The 15,027-nt window shown below is 33.5% G+C and overlaps 1 protein-coding gene and 1 long non-coding RNA gene across 3 annotated transcripts; one reads left to right on the top strand and one right to left on the bottom strand.

Moving 5' to 3' along the window:
- Positions 1-507: 507 nt before the first annotated feature.
- Positions 508-13,361, bottom strand: Cad96cb (protocadherin Fat 4-like Cad96Ca). 2 transcript variants are annotated; one of them, XM_071774862.1, is made up of 19 exons: positions 13,052-13,361; positions 12,589-12,678; positions 9,553-9,663; positions 6,285-6,571; positions 5,646-5,738; positions 5,472-5,579; positions 5,183-5,284; positions 4,506-4,631; positions 4,206-4,400; positions 4,052-4,133; positions 3,476-3,585; positions 3,247-3,393; positions 2,985-3,099; positions 2,836-2,905; positions 2,528-2,638; positions 2,266-2,439; positions 1,771-2,024; positions 1,149-1,420; positions 508-712 (listed from the first exon to the last, which is right to left on the bottom strand). In XM_071774862.1, exons 3-19 carry the CDS (start codon positions 9,617-9,619, stop codon positions 623-625), a joined length of 2,403 nt encoding a protein of 800 aa, XP_071630963.1. In that variant the 5' UTR covers positions 9,620-9,663; positions 12,589-12,678; positions 13,052-13,361; the 3' UTR covers positions 508-622. The 2 variants fall into 2 exon arrangements, with proteins under 2 accessions (XP_071630963.1, XP_071630962.1); XM_071774861.1 differs by having other exon boundaries at positions 12,589-13,361.
- On the top strand, positions 1,256-3,617 carry LOC139810946 (uncharacterized). Its single transcript, XR_011731517.1, has 5 exons — positions 1,256-1,396; positions 1,506-1,602; positions 1,783-2,036; positions 2,283-2,490; positions 3,478-3,617. It is a non-coding gene; the product is annotated as an uncharacterized lncRNA (long non-coding RNA).
- Positions 13,362-15,027: the final 1,666 nt, after the last annotated feature.

The following is a 15,027-nucleotide window of genomic DNA, read 5'->3' as shown; positions in this document are numbered from 1 at the left end:
ACTCTTAAAGTAGTGAAGTAGTAAGCATCAGAACAATGTTTCACGTACAAAATTTAAATTATCGATAATTTATCAATTTTATTAACAAGGTGATTAAAAATATGCGGTAACTATACAATCGTAATGTTTCTTGTACATTAACAATATAATTATCAAAAATATTTTATTATTTTTTTTCTTAATTAATTTGTATTGATAATATTTATAGGATATCATCGGACTTATCGTCATGTTCCAATTCGCTATTTCTTTACTTCTTCCCCATTTTAATGTAAATTTTAACATGAAAGCTTGCTCTTTGTAATATTTCGCCATTGTTGAATTTCTAGCACAATTTCTAATGATTACTTCTTATTATATCGGAGATCAATGTCGAATCGTGCAGATAATGAATGTAATCCATTCAGGATGATGCGAATTAACGCTATGCTGCGCAGACAACACAGATACTCTGTGGACCGAATACGCGGGTAAGGTCGCATCGCGTTGCGATGTTTCGAAATTCATTCACAGAATTTCGACATCAACGAGACTTTATTTAACTGAATTGGTCAAACAGCGCTTACAACAGTCTTCCGCCATCATTATCGGACATTCGTCCCATTTACAAAATAACGGATCGTTAGAAGTATACGGTGAGATTGAGCCTCTCGTTGCCAGCTTGATTGTCTCCGGTTCGCGTTTCCGCTGCGACCTCGACACTATCCACGGTCTGGAAAACGATAAATACTTCTGTCTCCATTGTGTTCTCCATCTATCTGCTCTTCAGGATTGCATGAAGTTTTGTATTTGCAAGCGAACTTGGATTTAATTATTTCTCTTGCACAAGTCAATGCAATTGTATTCCTTAGGAAACAGTTAGTATCGTGATACGAGACGTTATCCTCTATTTAAATCGCTCAATACAATGGAAAATATTACGGTTCTGATGTAGTTTCAATTGTTTAAATTATTGTTGTTTAAATCTTTCAAGCTAAATTTGTTTAACAATTCGCAATATTTCTATAAAACACTTCTCTGTTTATATAAAACCAACTTATAAAATATTACATCTTTTCTTTAATATTTGTTATACAATGTGGAATTTAGATAAAGAATCTGTAAATTAATTTAGTTGCTAGATTGCAAATTTGTCGCAAGATAACTACCCTGTCGTCGTCGTCCCAGGACAACTTCTTGATCCTCGGCAAGGCCGAACTAGCGGGCCACGTTGGCACCAGAGAGTCTGGCGGATCTCCGGAATAATTGGAAGAGTCGTGGGATCCAGCATCCAGATTAGTTCTAGCACTCAAGTCATTCATATTTTGTACCAATCCGCCGATATTGGGAATGTTCGAAGTGGCTGATAAAGCTGGTGGATTCGGGGCGGGCGCTACTTTATGCCGGGCGTACAGTGGTAATTGTCTCGCCGACGCTATACCTAGTAAAAATACGAGAAAGAAATAGAATGTTTTAACATTATAAATCTTTGACAATAGGATTTTACGAAAGCTCTGTAATTTCAGATCGCTTCAGGAAGGAGAAAGATATATACATATATATATAATCGCGGTATATGTAAAGAAGAAATCTTATTTCAGTAATTACATCGAGCAGTTTTTGGTAATCAGTTAATAAATATATACAATTAATAAATAGATGTATAAAAAAAGAAAGACATGTAAAGAGTTAAAAAATCAAAATAAAGTATGTCGAGTTAAATTATGCGGAGAGCGAAGAATAGAAAGCTTGTGCAGTATTGCTCGACTTGTGCTGCCTATAGAAACGTACTTTTGATTGTAGCACTGTACGAGCTTTCATTGGTTTCTCCGAAGACGGGATTATCGATTTCGTTACAGCTGTCCACGTTATCATTCTCGTTGCCATCGATATCGTGACGCCGATTCCGTGGGCCCTCCAAAGCGTCCTGAAGAACGTTGGCACCTAGTACTTGCGGAGTTGGACTCAGAGCTGAGGGAACCGGTGATTTCTCGCGGTATCCTGTACCCACAGAGCTGACCGAACTCCCGCTTTTTGGCCTTTTACTTATAAAAAAAGTGTGTTATTTGTTAATAAAGTCTCTCTTAATCCAATAAAAAATTTGGAATATTTTTAAGTCTAATATTTTAGTTATAAATTCTTGACAAATTAGAAATCAGAAAATTAAAAATGTATAAAGAGAAAACATATGATGTAATCATAGCGCTTAGTTACTATTACGTGTCTATACATTAATATTATTCCATTATTACATAGTTATAAATTGTGTTTGACACATTTACTCACTGTTTATAAATGTAAAGGATGAGAATAAGTATGACAACTCCAAGAAGCCCCAAAACTGCGCCGAAGATTGCAACTAATAGCACGCTGCCACCGAGCCAAGCGGGTGCGGCTCTCGCTGCGATCGGCAAAGAGCCGCCGTTCGGTATGTGAACGATCACCGGGATCATGCTGGATCTAAAGAAATTGCAGGCAAACACAGATTAACATCTAAAATAATTGTTAACAGTAAGTTAAATAATCTCATACAAACTTATAAATATACCTGGGCGGTTTCCCGGTATCGGTAGCTACCGCTATAAATCTGGCCAAAGATCCATTAAACGAACCTAGCGATCTCAGCACTAATTCTCCGTTATCTCTAATCTCGAAGGACCTGAAAATAATATAATTTATATATGATTACTAAAAATAATTATAATTATTTTACAAAGAATAAAATGTACACATATAACTTTTATTTAATTAAAAGATTTTTTTTTAATTAAAATTAAATACATCTTACTTTTTATGTATATTATTTTCATATGTAATTTTACTACTGAGCTATTAAAATTTACTATAATTTTATACCTTGCATCTTGTCCTCTGAGGGATAGACTAACTTTGTCTCCCCTATCGCCGTCAGCTGCTTCTAATTTTCCTGAAAAGTTGCATGTTCCTTGAATATCGGGAGTAATAGAACGTTGATAGAAATTTAATTTAACAAAGAGAAGATTTACCTACGACGGAGCCTTCTCTCGCGGAATGAGCATGAAATTCATACCGGGAATATTGGAATCGAGGTTCCCATTCGTTCACGTCTTCGACTGAAACGTTTACACGTGAGGTATCGTTCTGAAAAAAATATTCATACATTGTATGTTATATACATAATAATATACCATAAACATATTATAACATATAATATGTATAAACCGTCTGCGCATATATTATAATGCAAAAAATTAATAAAATTTAATAATATTAATGCGATAAACGTACATGATATCCGTCTGTGACGTGAACCAGGAAACTGTGCTGCACTCGCCGTTCGTAATCCAAATTCCCTTTGAGGATCAACTCGCCAGAGTTAGTGATTGAGAATCTCTCCAAATCCTCCACCGGACCCACCAGCCAGAATTTTAAACCCTAGGATCGAAAGCTATACTACGCTACTATGTCATGATTAATTTGCATTTTTATCGTTAACGCGAATTTTTACATTACTTACAGGATCAGCTTTGTTGACTCCTGTCGTTAGAAGTACGCTCCCAGACGGCGTGTTCTCTGGTACGCTCGTTTGATGATTCTTCAGCACGAATTTCACGGGTAATCGGCCGCCTAGCATCCGTAAAATATAAAGTATCAGTTTGAGATTTGTTTCAAATCTACAACGACTCGATTCGTCATGATATTTGACATTTGACACTTAATATTTGGATGCAAAACGGTGTTTGTACAATTAAATTTTGATATTGATGAAGAATATATTGTTAATGAATCTTTACCGTAATTATTTAATGCATGGACGCAGACCAATTTGTTTTAATAGACAGATATAATGCTAATTAATAAGTAATTAATTGTACATAATAAACTTTTGTTAAATGTATAATAATATTAAATGTAGCTAGTAACTATGAATATATACATTATACATATATCTGCTAATAATTACAACGAAGAAGCCATATAACAAAATAATAATAAAGAAATTTATCATGTATAGTTTCAAAAATTAGTCTATTAAAATTTATTATTTTCTAATAAAAAATATATATATTCGTTAAAGCTGCATGTTATTTACCTGCTGTTGGACCAACTGTATCTTCTCGGGATACAATAACCGTGGCAAGAGCGTACCTATCCGCGTTATTCACTTGAGTAGCCTATTTAATGAACAATATTATTATTATATTTTTAAATCTATTAGAAATTAAAGCACATTGATATATATCTACCTTAATAACGATAGTTGCTGGCGTCATTAGCTCGTGGTCCTGCAACGAGCGTATCATGACGATTTCAGCAGTCTCAGGATTCAAATCCAAAAAGGGTAAGATTCCACCTTGTATCGTATATCGGACTGGCGCGTTTATACCGACGTCTTGATCTAAGGCTTTTATCGCGGCAGGTAACACCTTTAATTGTTTTCTCTAAATAAAAAAATTAATTTTTATTAAATTCTTTATTTATTTTGAGTTGTATAGAATCTAATTCGATCAAAGTAAACTTTTATTAGGAAAATAAGTCAATCTTACCCCTTTGATATGACGAGGTACGGTGATCTTATATTGATCGTTCAAAAAAGCTGGATTTTGATCGTCGGCATCGATAACATTAACATATAATGTTGTCGTTGATGAACGTGGTGGATTGCCTTGGTCCTGTAAAGAACAAAATTCTTTGCTGTGAAATTGTTAAAAGTTAACATTTATTATTATTTACTACTGAGAGACATATAATTATATTGAGAGAGAAAATATTGTCTTTCTTTGTTAGAGTATAACGACAAGCGTGAGAAATGGTCAGAGGAAGCAATTGTTCGATCAATCTTCTGTAATCTTCACTTGCTCACTGTTGCGTATCGATAGGCATCGATCATCCGAATCAGTTTATTCAAGACCGTTATGATTTATTTATGGTACTTTTGTGACATTGAACTTTATGGATTTTGCAGATTGTGTTACGTAAAATGAATAATTTCTATTCAGGAATTTTAGCAATTCAATTGTCTCAGATCTAAATCATATTTTTGAAAAAATGCTTCTAAATAACTTTTTAGCTACGCAACAACTTTTTTAGATATTTGATTTTATGCAATGCAATATGCAGGTTTATAAAATAGTGATGGGATCTATATATATGGTATGTTTATTATTTCTTAATATTTGATTTTTTTAAATATTGAACTGGTATGTAAGATTATTGAACTTACTTGAGCACGGATGTCAACGGAGAAGTTGGTGAGGATTTCGTAATCCAGTGATTTTCTTAATACAAGAGTGCCTTCCAAAGCATTTACGAAAACAAAGTAATCCTGTGCACAAAGAGATAACTATTTATTCAATGCATTAAATAAATTATACTTTGTATAATATTCTGAAGAATTATATCATTCGTGCAGAGAAAAGTGATTAGCAATATAGTTGTATGACAAATGCAGGGATAACAGTTTATTGGCGGAAAAATAACTTTAAGCCGTGTAAAATGTTCATAAAATTTACCGAGTGAGCTCCTGGTAGAACTGCGTATTGCACAGTGGAATATGGTCCTGGTTGATCAGCATCGACAGCTCGGACTCCTTGTAGGACTCTCGTGCCGACGACGGTAACCTGAAATAACCATGTTAATAATATAAAAAGAAACGCGCAATATTAAAATGTGAAGAATCTTCTCACCTCAGAAATATTCAGCACATAAGGCGCATTCACAAATTGCGGTGAATTATCATTCGCGTCGGTTACCCGGATGTTCACCGGTATGACGAACCCCTTTAAACATTAAATATAATTTCTTAAGAAATGATAATAAAAAGAAAATTAGAGAAATTTTTTACTTAATAAAGCAAAACAATAAAACGTTATCCTTTTTGAAAAATCGTGAATAGAAAAGTTATGAAAATACACTGAGGCTTTTTATATAAAATTAATCTGCTAAATATAAACTCGGCATTTCTGTTAATAAAATATCTATTTTTTTAAGTTTGTTGAATTTATCGAAAAATTAAGGAATAAAGAAGAAAGTGTTCACGCGAAATGTTTGCATTGCAATTTATATTTTTAGTACATATAAGTTTTCATGAAATTAGGAAGAAATAAAATTAATATTGTAGGATAAACTTGGGCAAGATGGCCACAGAGGAAAGATGGTCAATTCATGTTCATTCGATATACTAGATGATGAGTTAGATTGATAGAACATGATGAGTTGGCCATCTTTTTTCTATGGCCATCTTACCCGAGTTTATCCTATTCAAAGATATTTTTTTATTACTTTAATATTTAATATAACGTAATAGCTTCTAGAAATCGTCTCACCGGGTCCAACGTATGTTTTCTCTCGCAAATAACGTTGATGTAGACGCTGGCCGGTCCTTCGACACCCTCCTTATCGAGCGGCCTGATGAGAGTTAAATTCTTCGAGTATGGCGAGAATGTGACGGGACTGTCATGCTCCTGCAGGCTCAACTCGATGTCACCTTGCGAGCCAGGATCACCTAATACCCCGAGAATTCCCACGGTATCACCTACGGGCAGATCCTCGCTGACAAAGAGATGCGCCGCGGTGGCTCCGTTCTCCAGAAAGCATCGCGTGTCTCGAGTCACTGGAAATCGAGCGATTGTTAACACGAACAATGAAATATTATCTGTTGTTGAATCAGAAATTTTTTAATGGCGTTTGAGTAAAAGAAATTGATTTTTAGAGCGAGGAAAAAGGATGCAAAGTTATCAATAGAAGTACTGTACATTCAAATTACATAAAATTAATTAATTTAGTTGAAAAAATCTGATAAATATAAATTCGGCATTTCTGCTAATCGGCATTTAGATTCAAATCTTAGATCTATATTTGTTAAAAGTTAGAGGAAGCAATCTTTAGGCATTATTTTTATGTAGATATAAGTTATAGTATTTTATTTTATTGATAGACACATTGCACAAAACGCATATCATGCTTCCACACACTTTTTTTTAACTTTTTCTTTAAAATAGATAAAAATTGACAGAACAATATATATATTATATTTTTAAATATTTCATAGAACATATCTTATTGTTTAAATATGAATATATATATATATATATATATATATATATATATATATATATGTGCTGTAGTCTTAAATAAAAATTCACATCGTCTGAAAAAGTGGTCGCTATTGGATTAATGCCGTTGAGGTTACTGGAGTTTCCGGTCGAATACGCACAACCGGTTTTCTGTGGGTTGTACGAAAGTTTCGTGATGGGAAGGACCGTGGGACAATGATCTTTTATAGGAAACTGTCCGATTGTAACGGTATATAAGATCGATACGAATTTAAAAGACAAGCCACTGAGAAAGATATATATTCAGTAAGTTGTATAATTTATTTTTTTATTGTAATTTAATAATTGCAGTCCAAGACAGTGCATTTTAAAAAACGTGCAGAAACTAATTAATAATAAATGTTTAAAAAGATTTGCTAGAATAAAAAGTTTTTAAGAGTATTTGTATTTTGAAATTAATTTCATCTGAGAGAAGAGTTTTTTAAAAAGTAAAAAAATATATGTATAAAGATTTCTGAATATTTTGCTATATTTAATAGATAGTAATCGTAATTAGTAATCGTCAAGGACTTCCTTATTTTTTAAAGACCGTCTTATAAAACAGGTATCGTATTACTACATAGTACAATGATGTCTATTTTATGAGACCTTTAACGGTAAGAAAGCATGCACTTTTGTGCTTTTAACCAGAAATGCCATAGAAGGAGATAGCTCTTTATTCGTTGCTTGTAATAGTAGATAACTACTTTACACACGCAGCCTTAGGTGCTTATGCTGTTAGTACCTATTTACTCGTAATACTCACTGTCCAGTTATTAATTGGATCTGTTCTAATGACTTCAAACAATCTTGCGCAAGTACACGCATTCCAGAAGCGTTATATCGCAGTTAAGTTTACCGTAAACGTAACGTAATTTTGTAATCTGAAACTCGTAATACGAGTATCTAAAGCGAGAGTACTTCTTTATTTTATAAAGAATAAAATATCTTTCTATATAAGAGTATAAAATATAAACGTTTAAAAATAAAATTATTATATATGCAGACATAAAAATATTTCTAATGTTTTTTAGAATATTTACGCATACTTTTGTTTTAACATAGAATATATTGTGTAAAATCAACTAAAACATTAATATTTTTTCGAATACTTTCTCTAATAAAACTTTTAGAGAGTAAAGAATATATTTGTAGAGAAAAGCTAATAAAAGTAAAGAATATGAAAGTTGATACACATATATGACACGATATAAAGTAAAGATTATCATGTATGTATTGTATGTGTGTACTATTATTACTCTCTTACATATAATAGGTGAATAAATTACGTTGCATAAAGTGCACACAAGGGGCGGCGAGGTCGTTTATCTAACAACAGTGTTTTAGTTGTTCTAACGCTGGCATAAATCACGATAGCCGCTTTTGTGCCTCGTTTGATACATAGCTATCGCCGTTGGAGATTCATTCTCAGGTTCGCTTTATGATTGCGCATATCGATTGCTGTAATTACGTGTATAATTGCTTGATAAGCGAAACGGCAATTTTAGCTAAACACCACAGTTTAGCGTTTTGCTCCAAAGAACTTTCAAATTACCGTTACTCTATTTATTCCAATAATGAGCAAATAACGAGTATAAAAATGAGATAAAATCGGGAAGAAAAAAAATTGTTTTATAGCGGTTTCCAAAATAGCGGTTCTATATATGTATGCGTGCCAATATTACGAGCTTAATTGGACACTTTTATATCGTTATTACGGTAACGAGATTGTGTTACAATTAAGAGGAAGGTAATTTTATTCGAAAATTACACCTTGAATAATCTAGCCGCTTGACAAAGACCTGAATGGACGTCGCGTCATCCACTCGTTCTTCCCGGTTGATCGACGGGAATTCGGACGTTGGAAGGACGCGAATCGGATGCGTAGACGAATATATGCGTGGGCTGTTTAACGCGTATGCGAGGGGGTAGATATGCGCGCTTCCCTGGAGCGGAGTTCCGGTCGCGGCGAACTCATGGCGTATCGTCGGCGGCGCAGCGTTACGGCGCTGGCCTTTCGCAAACTCCTTTCCTAGCATGGACGAGGACCTCTCACTAGCAAAAGCGAGCGACGTTCGATCGTGCGCGAAAACCCGCGGAAATTCGTACGAACTTGTCTCAGCAGACGATTCATATAGACAGACTGCGTGTAATTCGCGCGAAGAGACAAAAGAATGAAGCAAATATGACACAATGTCTGTTTTAAATGGCTTAAAGAAGATCTATACGTTAGAAACTTATCTCGGTTTTTATCCCAATTTATTTATTTGCTCGATTATTGCATTGGTATTCTTTAAGGAAAAGAAACAGAAAAAAAGTATGATAAATGAATCATTATTGAACCAATTGCTCTGTAATTATATCTTAAAAGTTGAAAATTTGATTTACTTATAACAGGACTTCAGTATATCGATCCTGGAAACTGCACTTGTTGAAAGATTCTGAGAGGAACATGTGGGAATAAGGAAGGTTGGTAGATATGTGATACAGGAAGACTTACGCTGTCCGACGTGCGGTTGCAGCACGCAGCAGAGGAGCAGCAAGATCCTCAATACGTTTCGTCCCATGGCAATTTAAGATCATCGTCCACCGATTCCGTCGACAGACGCATCTGCAAAAAAAAAAGGACGAAAATCAGTGGAAACTAGGGATAAGGGACGACGAGACGATGCAGCGCGTTACTTTTGCGCGCAACTGAGTTTCCTTTAATCTTCTCGTGGGCCGTGGGAATGAATTTCCCGGAAGATATTTCGATTTATCGTATCTGCGGAAATAGCATTTCCTGTGTTCGAAACGTCTCACCCTGTTTCTCGGAATCATCACGAAGTTTTTATTGCTTTTTGTCGAGAAGTGTTTCATCTTGCGAGAAGATTTTGCGCGAGATGAGTCGTTGATTTTCGTAAAGATTTATAAGTTTTTAATTAATTGGTTAATTATTATTTTTTAATTGTATAGAAATATTAAATGTATTTTATATTATTGTTAATAATACAATTTTATAATCTAATTAGATTGTAATAATTATTAAATTGTTTTTATTGAATTTAACCAATCTGTATAGATGATATCTATATTACTTTTTTTCTAATGTTGTAACAGTAAATTATATGATATAATAACGCGACAATACAAGAATTTTACATAACGTTGTAGGATCTGTCATTTTTTATTACATAATTTTTCTGTCTATCTTTTTATATCTAATATAGATCTATTTAGCGGACTTTTCCGCTATTTCATTATTATACAAACAAATATAGCTAATTCTATTGTAGTAATAAAATTAAAAAATAATTATAAAGAGTCACGCATGCAACTCCGAAATAAAAATAACAAAATCAAAAATATATAAAAATTTGGACTTTTTATCTGGTTCTTAGATACTTTTCGGATTTTTTATCATTATTGACGAAAAGATACTAAAACTCACGATATGTTTCTTAAAAATAACAACGTATTTTATAAATATTGCTAATAAAAGAACGGTGTCTATCGTCCAGTGACACACGTTTCAGCTTTTGACGAGATGACGCAAGCACGTGCCATTAAACGTAACCATTTTGCTGGTAACATACAATCGAGTTTGTCATCGTGTTAGCAGACAAATGTATAAGAACATAAGCGCCGGGCGAACGACCACTTTGTCCGACGACGAAACGCGTCTGCAATAGCGAGCATAACGCGTGGTTAGAAAGCATGCAGAGAAACTCTTTTATTACGTGGAACTATGGCTATGTAGGACTGCGCGTCTCATCAGGACTAGGATGACTCGTTCGAATTATCGCCGGAGGCAGCTGTTAACACCTTGCACTCTCGCCTTTCGCGCAAATAGCGCATTTCTTTCGTGACGTCATGTCGGGAAGTTGATGATCATTTTGAGTGTCTGAAATACTAAAGTTACAACGCAATCGTTCCTCCTTACGATTGAGCGGCAAGAATGGAAGCAGATTTCTTTAAGCTTGTTAGTGCGAGAAAGTTTGCTTTTGCGTTTTCCCCATTCATGATACTTGGTGGTTGAATGGACTGGTAGTAGAGAAATACTCATTACTTAGATGCGAATATTTTAATTTTAGTAATAAAATAAGTAAAACATATAACAAAGATGTCATTATAGAAAGATAAAAGAATGTTCCATAATATTTTGTTGTCCAACAAAAATTGATTTTATATAAAATTTAATAAAAAATAAATTAATGTTTATTTATATTATATATTTTATATTTCAGTTTCAAATAGTGTCTAATTTTAAACATAATTTAGTAATATTTAATTTCAAAAACACAATTTAATAATGCTTTATTTAAAATATTGTTTGGTTTAAAAAAGGATATTTAGTTTTAAATAATATTTAAGTTTTTAATATAATAATAATATAAAATATTGTACAAATATTTTTATAATGTTTCTCTCTTTCTTTTTCTGCATTCACGTTCATATCCATATCCACAAAATATCTTAAATTATCCAACATTGCATTAATATTTATTATTTATTATTATTACGCTTTTATTTATTACCTGTAAATTTGCTCGATTTTGTTTCTAAATTATTTGTGATCTTTGTCTAAAACATTTTGCATAATTGTTTGTTGTTTGTTGCATTCTATGGGATACTTTTTGGCATAACATGAGAGAGATAAAAATAAGGAAAGAAATGCAATAAATTTACAATAAAGAAAAAGGTGTAAAGAAGTTTTTTTCGAAAATGCCTGGACAAGGAAATTTATACGCAAAATGGTCGGATACCTTGGCTATATGGGGCGCAGTACTGCTTAAATTCACGAACCGTAAATTGAAACGCAACGCAATGGGCAACCGGCGTAAAGGCCTTCGGCCTCCGCTTCAGCGGATAACTGTATAAAAATATCATTAGTATTTGTATTGCGGAAATTGACAGTTCAAGTGATCTAAATCTTCGTATTGATACTTCAATTTATCAAAGTTCGTAATTAATTAATTTGTTATTACATTATGAAATTAACAATCGTATGTGTGATATTTACTTTACTTAATAATATTTAAGTAATATTTAATTTAACAATAATATTTAAATGTTGAATTATCACGATCGTGCTCAATCATGTTATTTCGTACCTCTCGTTTAATTAAAGCGTGTAAGAAGTATGAAGGCAGAAGTTATATAAGATTTCTTACTTTCGAAAAAGCATACACTTACTTCTTATTAATTCCATTTGTTAAAGTATTTATAATTATCAAATTTTTAGAGAAAAAGAATTCTGATGCCTATTCAAATAATAATAAGGGAATTTGATATCAAAATTTGATATCTTATATCATAAAAACATGTTTTTATCGATATGTATGTATAAGCCGTGATTAATTTTTTATCAACAATATTACTTCTTGTTAATTATTTTATATTATTATTATTAATTATTATTTATACTTTATAATTATATATAATTTGTTATTATAAGAAATTACATTTAATTTTATTAATCATAATAAATTACTTTTAAAGATTTTTATTAAGTTTCTTTAAAAAATAAAATCAAAGATTAGTAACAGATACTCACCACAAAATGTGCTCGGAAAAAGCGTGCAGGTCCATGTATCTATATCTCCATTGTTTGCGAAGACAAGAGATCTCTCTCACAGCGCTGGTTCTTTATTAATAACATAAATTCCGCAGATTACTAATCCCTTGATCTACCATGCACTTAGCCACCTCCCTTTACATCAAAAAGCACTAAGGGCTTACGTAGTATACTCAGTTGTCTTTATCGATCGACGTGGCCAGACGGTCTTATAATTCACTTCTTTTCGCGCACATGATGAACATAAGCCTAAATTCTCGAATCTTATACTACAAATATACCGATCAATTTGTTCAACTTAATTTTTTCAGTAAAAAAATCTACAATTTTGTCAGATTTTTAAATAAAATTCATATTTTACTTGATTTTTTAAATTCACAATTTACATATTTTTTAATCTTTATATTCTTACGACGATTTGATTCTTCAAAAGATCACTCACTTTCGCAGAGTCTTTTTTATTTTCCGGAGATCTTCAACTCTTTCTTTCTTTAGGAATTTATATTTCAGTGTGGTCTTAAATATTTTATATTGCTTCATTTATTTTTGTCGTTTTATTTTTCTGCTTCAGCTTTAATATACACCGTGTACGTCGCACTTTATACTCCGTGCACTATCGTGATCGATCTCGATCAAACTCGGCTACGACTACCGCGCTGTAGGGCTGTAGAACTCTTTACTACAAAACGGAGCCGTCGTGCAAAGCGGCCGGAGTGCCACTCGGCTCCCTATTGTCAGGAAGGGGGGGACTGCGGCGACCAACAGAAACGTGTATCTGAATCGCATCGCGAACAGGTGTTTGCTTTCATATACGATGGGGGAACGGACGCGACGCATATGCGTGCGTTTGAATAGGTGTGCACATAACTGACCCCTATCTTCGAGGCCCTTCGGGGGACCTGCGTCGACCTTACCAAAGACGGGAGCGCGAGTATATACTTTCGGTCTTTCCCTCGGAGAAAATTTTCTTAGAAACAAAACGTAGAGAAAGCTGTAAGAATTAAATGAATAAAATTAAAACGCGATATAATATAACAATTAAAAACAATTAACTTATACGCGCGCTGAGAGAAGAGAGAGCAGGATGGATTTTGCGATATTTGATATGGTGGAAGATATAGATAAAAGATAGTCTCACATTTCAGCAACACGATAGCAATAATTTTGATACATTTACTGTGAAAAATATGAACTAATCGCAATTGCATCTAATAGAAGAGTTAGCGGTATTTTATAAATAATAATTTAAATTAGGATTCTCTCTGACCTGGCACAACATTAAATATCTTTCATACCAACTTTTCACATACGTTTTCTTCTTATCTCCTTAACTCTAATCACGTAACGAATATGAGATTGTCAGTACCGAGCGTACTGTAATAACGAGTTACGAATCGCATAATCAAGAAATGACTAACAATTGTGTAAGCGCGCAATTTTTTTCGGCAATACGCGTAGCGTCTCGTTCCCCTTGGCGGCTCGCGATTTAATGTCGTGAGAAGTGGTCGAGGGCGAGGGCAAGTGGAACAAGATCCGCGTTGCAGGCGCCGTGATTCGCTTATGGCTTATGGCATCGCGACGATGTCCCTCGTGGATCCATCGATCTGTGAAATTGCGGGCCTCGTCCCTCCACGTCCCTCTTCGTACCCCCCATGGGAAAAATGACTTTTATTATGCACGGTTCTTGCAGTTAATAAACATCGGCTTGTCTTAAGTCCTTTCCACTTTGAACCAGTTTCTGCTATTGTCCGCGATTTACGCAGAATGACTCGCTAACGGTGCGTCCACCGGCCGACACAATTGAGACATGCAATTTATCGGATATTTTCGAAAGTGCTCAATTATTATAAAAGTTCTCAAACGCTCGATCATTATAACAAATGGAGATTTATGTTCACTTTTTATTCGATTTTATGAAACAGTTAGTCATGCTATTTGATTGTTAAAAATATCTCTATTACTCTTGATGATTTTACCACTATTTAATAATGTTTGAAAAATATTTCGTCGTTTTCGTCTCTGTTGTGTATTTTTTATTAGAATCATTTTTTTTAATTATTTCCATTTGTTATTCTGTTAATATTTTTAATCATCTCAGAATATTGATAAAATAATGTACTTACTGTATTGACAATCTTGATATCTCCTGACAAAAATATTTTGAACAAAATTATTAATAGTATTAATCTCAATAAATTAAAATTGGCTGTATAATCCTCCCAGCTGATTGCATTGTGATATTGTATGCACATGAGTCAAAGTCAAAGAAGACATATCGTTTTCCACGCGATCGCGTGATAGTTTGTTTATCATTCACTGAACGGTATATCTGCCGAACGGTATCCGCTCTTTCTAAGAATGATTTAATGATGAATTTAGGTCGGTTTAATTTTTATATTCGTTTTGTATATGCGTGTA

Source organism: Temnothorax longispinosus, chromosome 4 (assembly GCF_030848805.1).
Source record: "Temnothorax longispinosus isolate EJ_2023e chromosome 4, Tlon_JGU_v1, whole genome shotgun sequence".
Classification (NCBI taxonomy): domain Eukaryota; kingdom Metazoa; phylum Arthropoda; class Insecta; order Hymenoptera; family Formicidae; genus Temnothorax; species Temnothorax longispinosus.
This window is presented reverse-complemented; position numbering and strand designations above follow the sequence as displayed.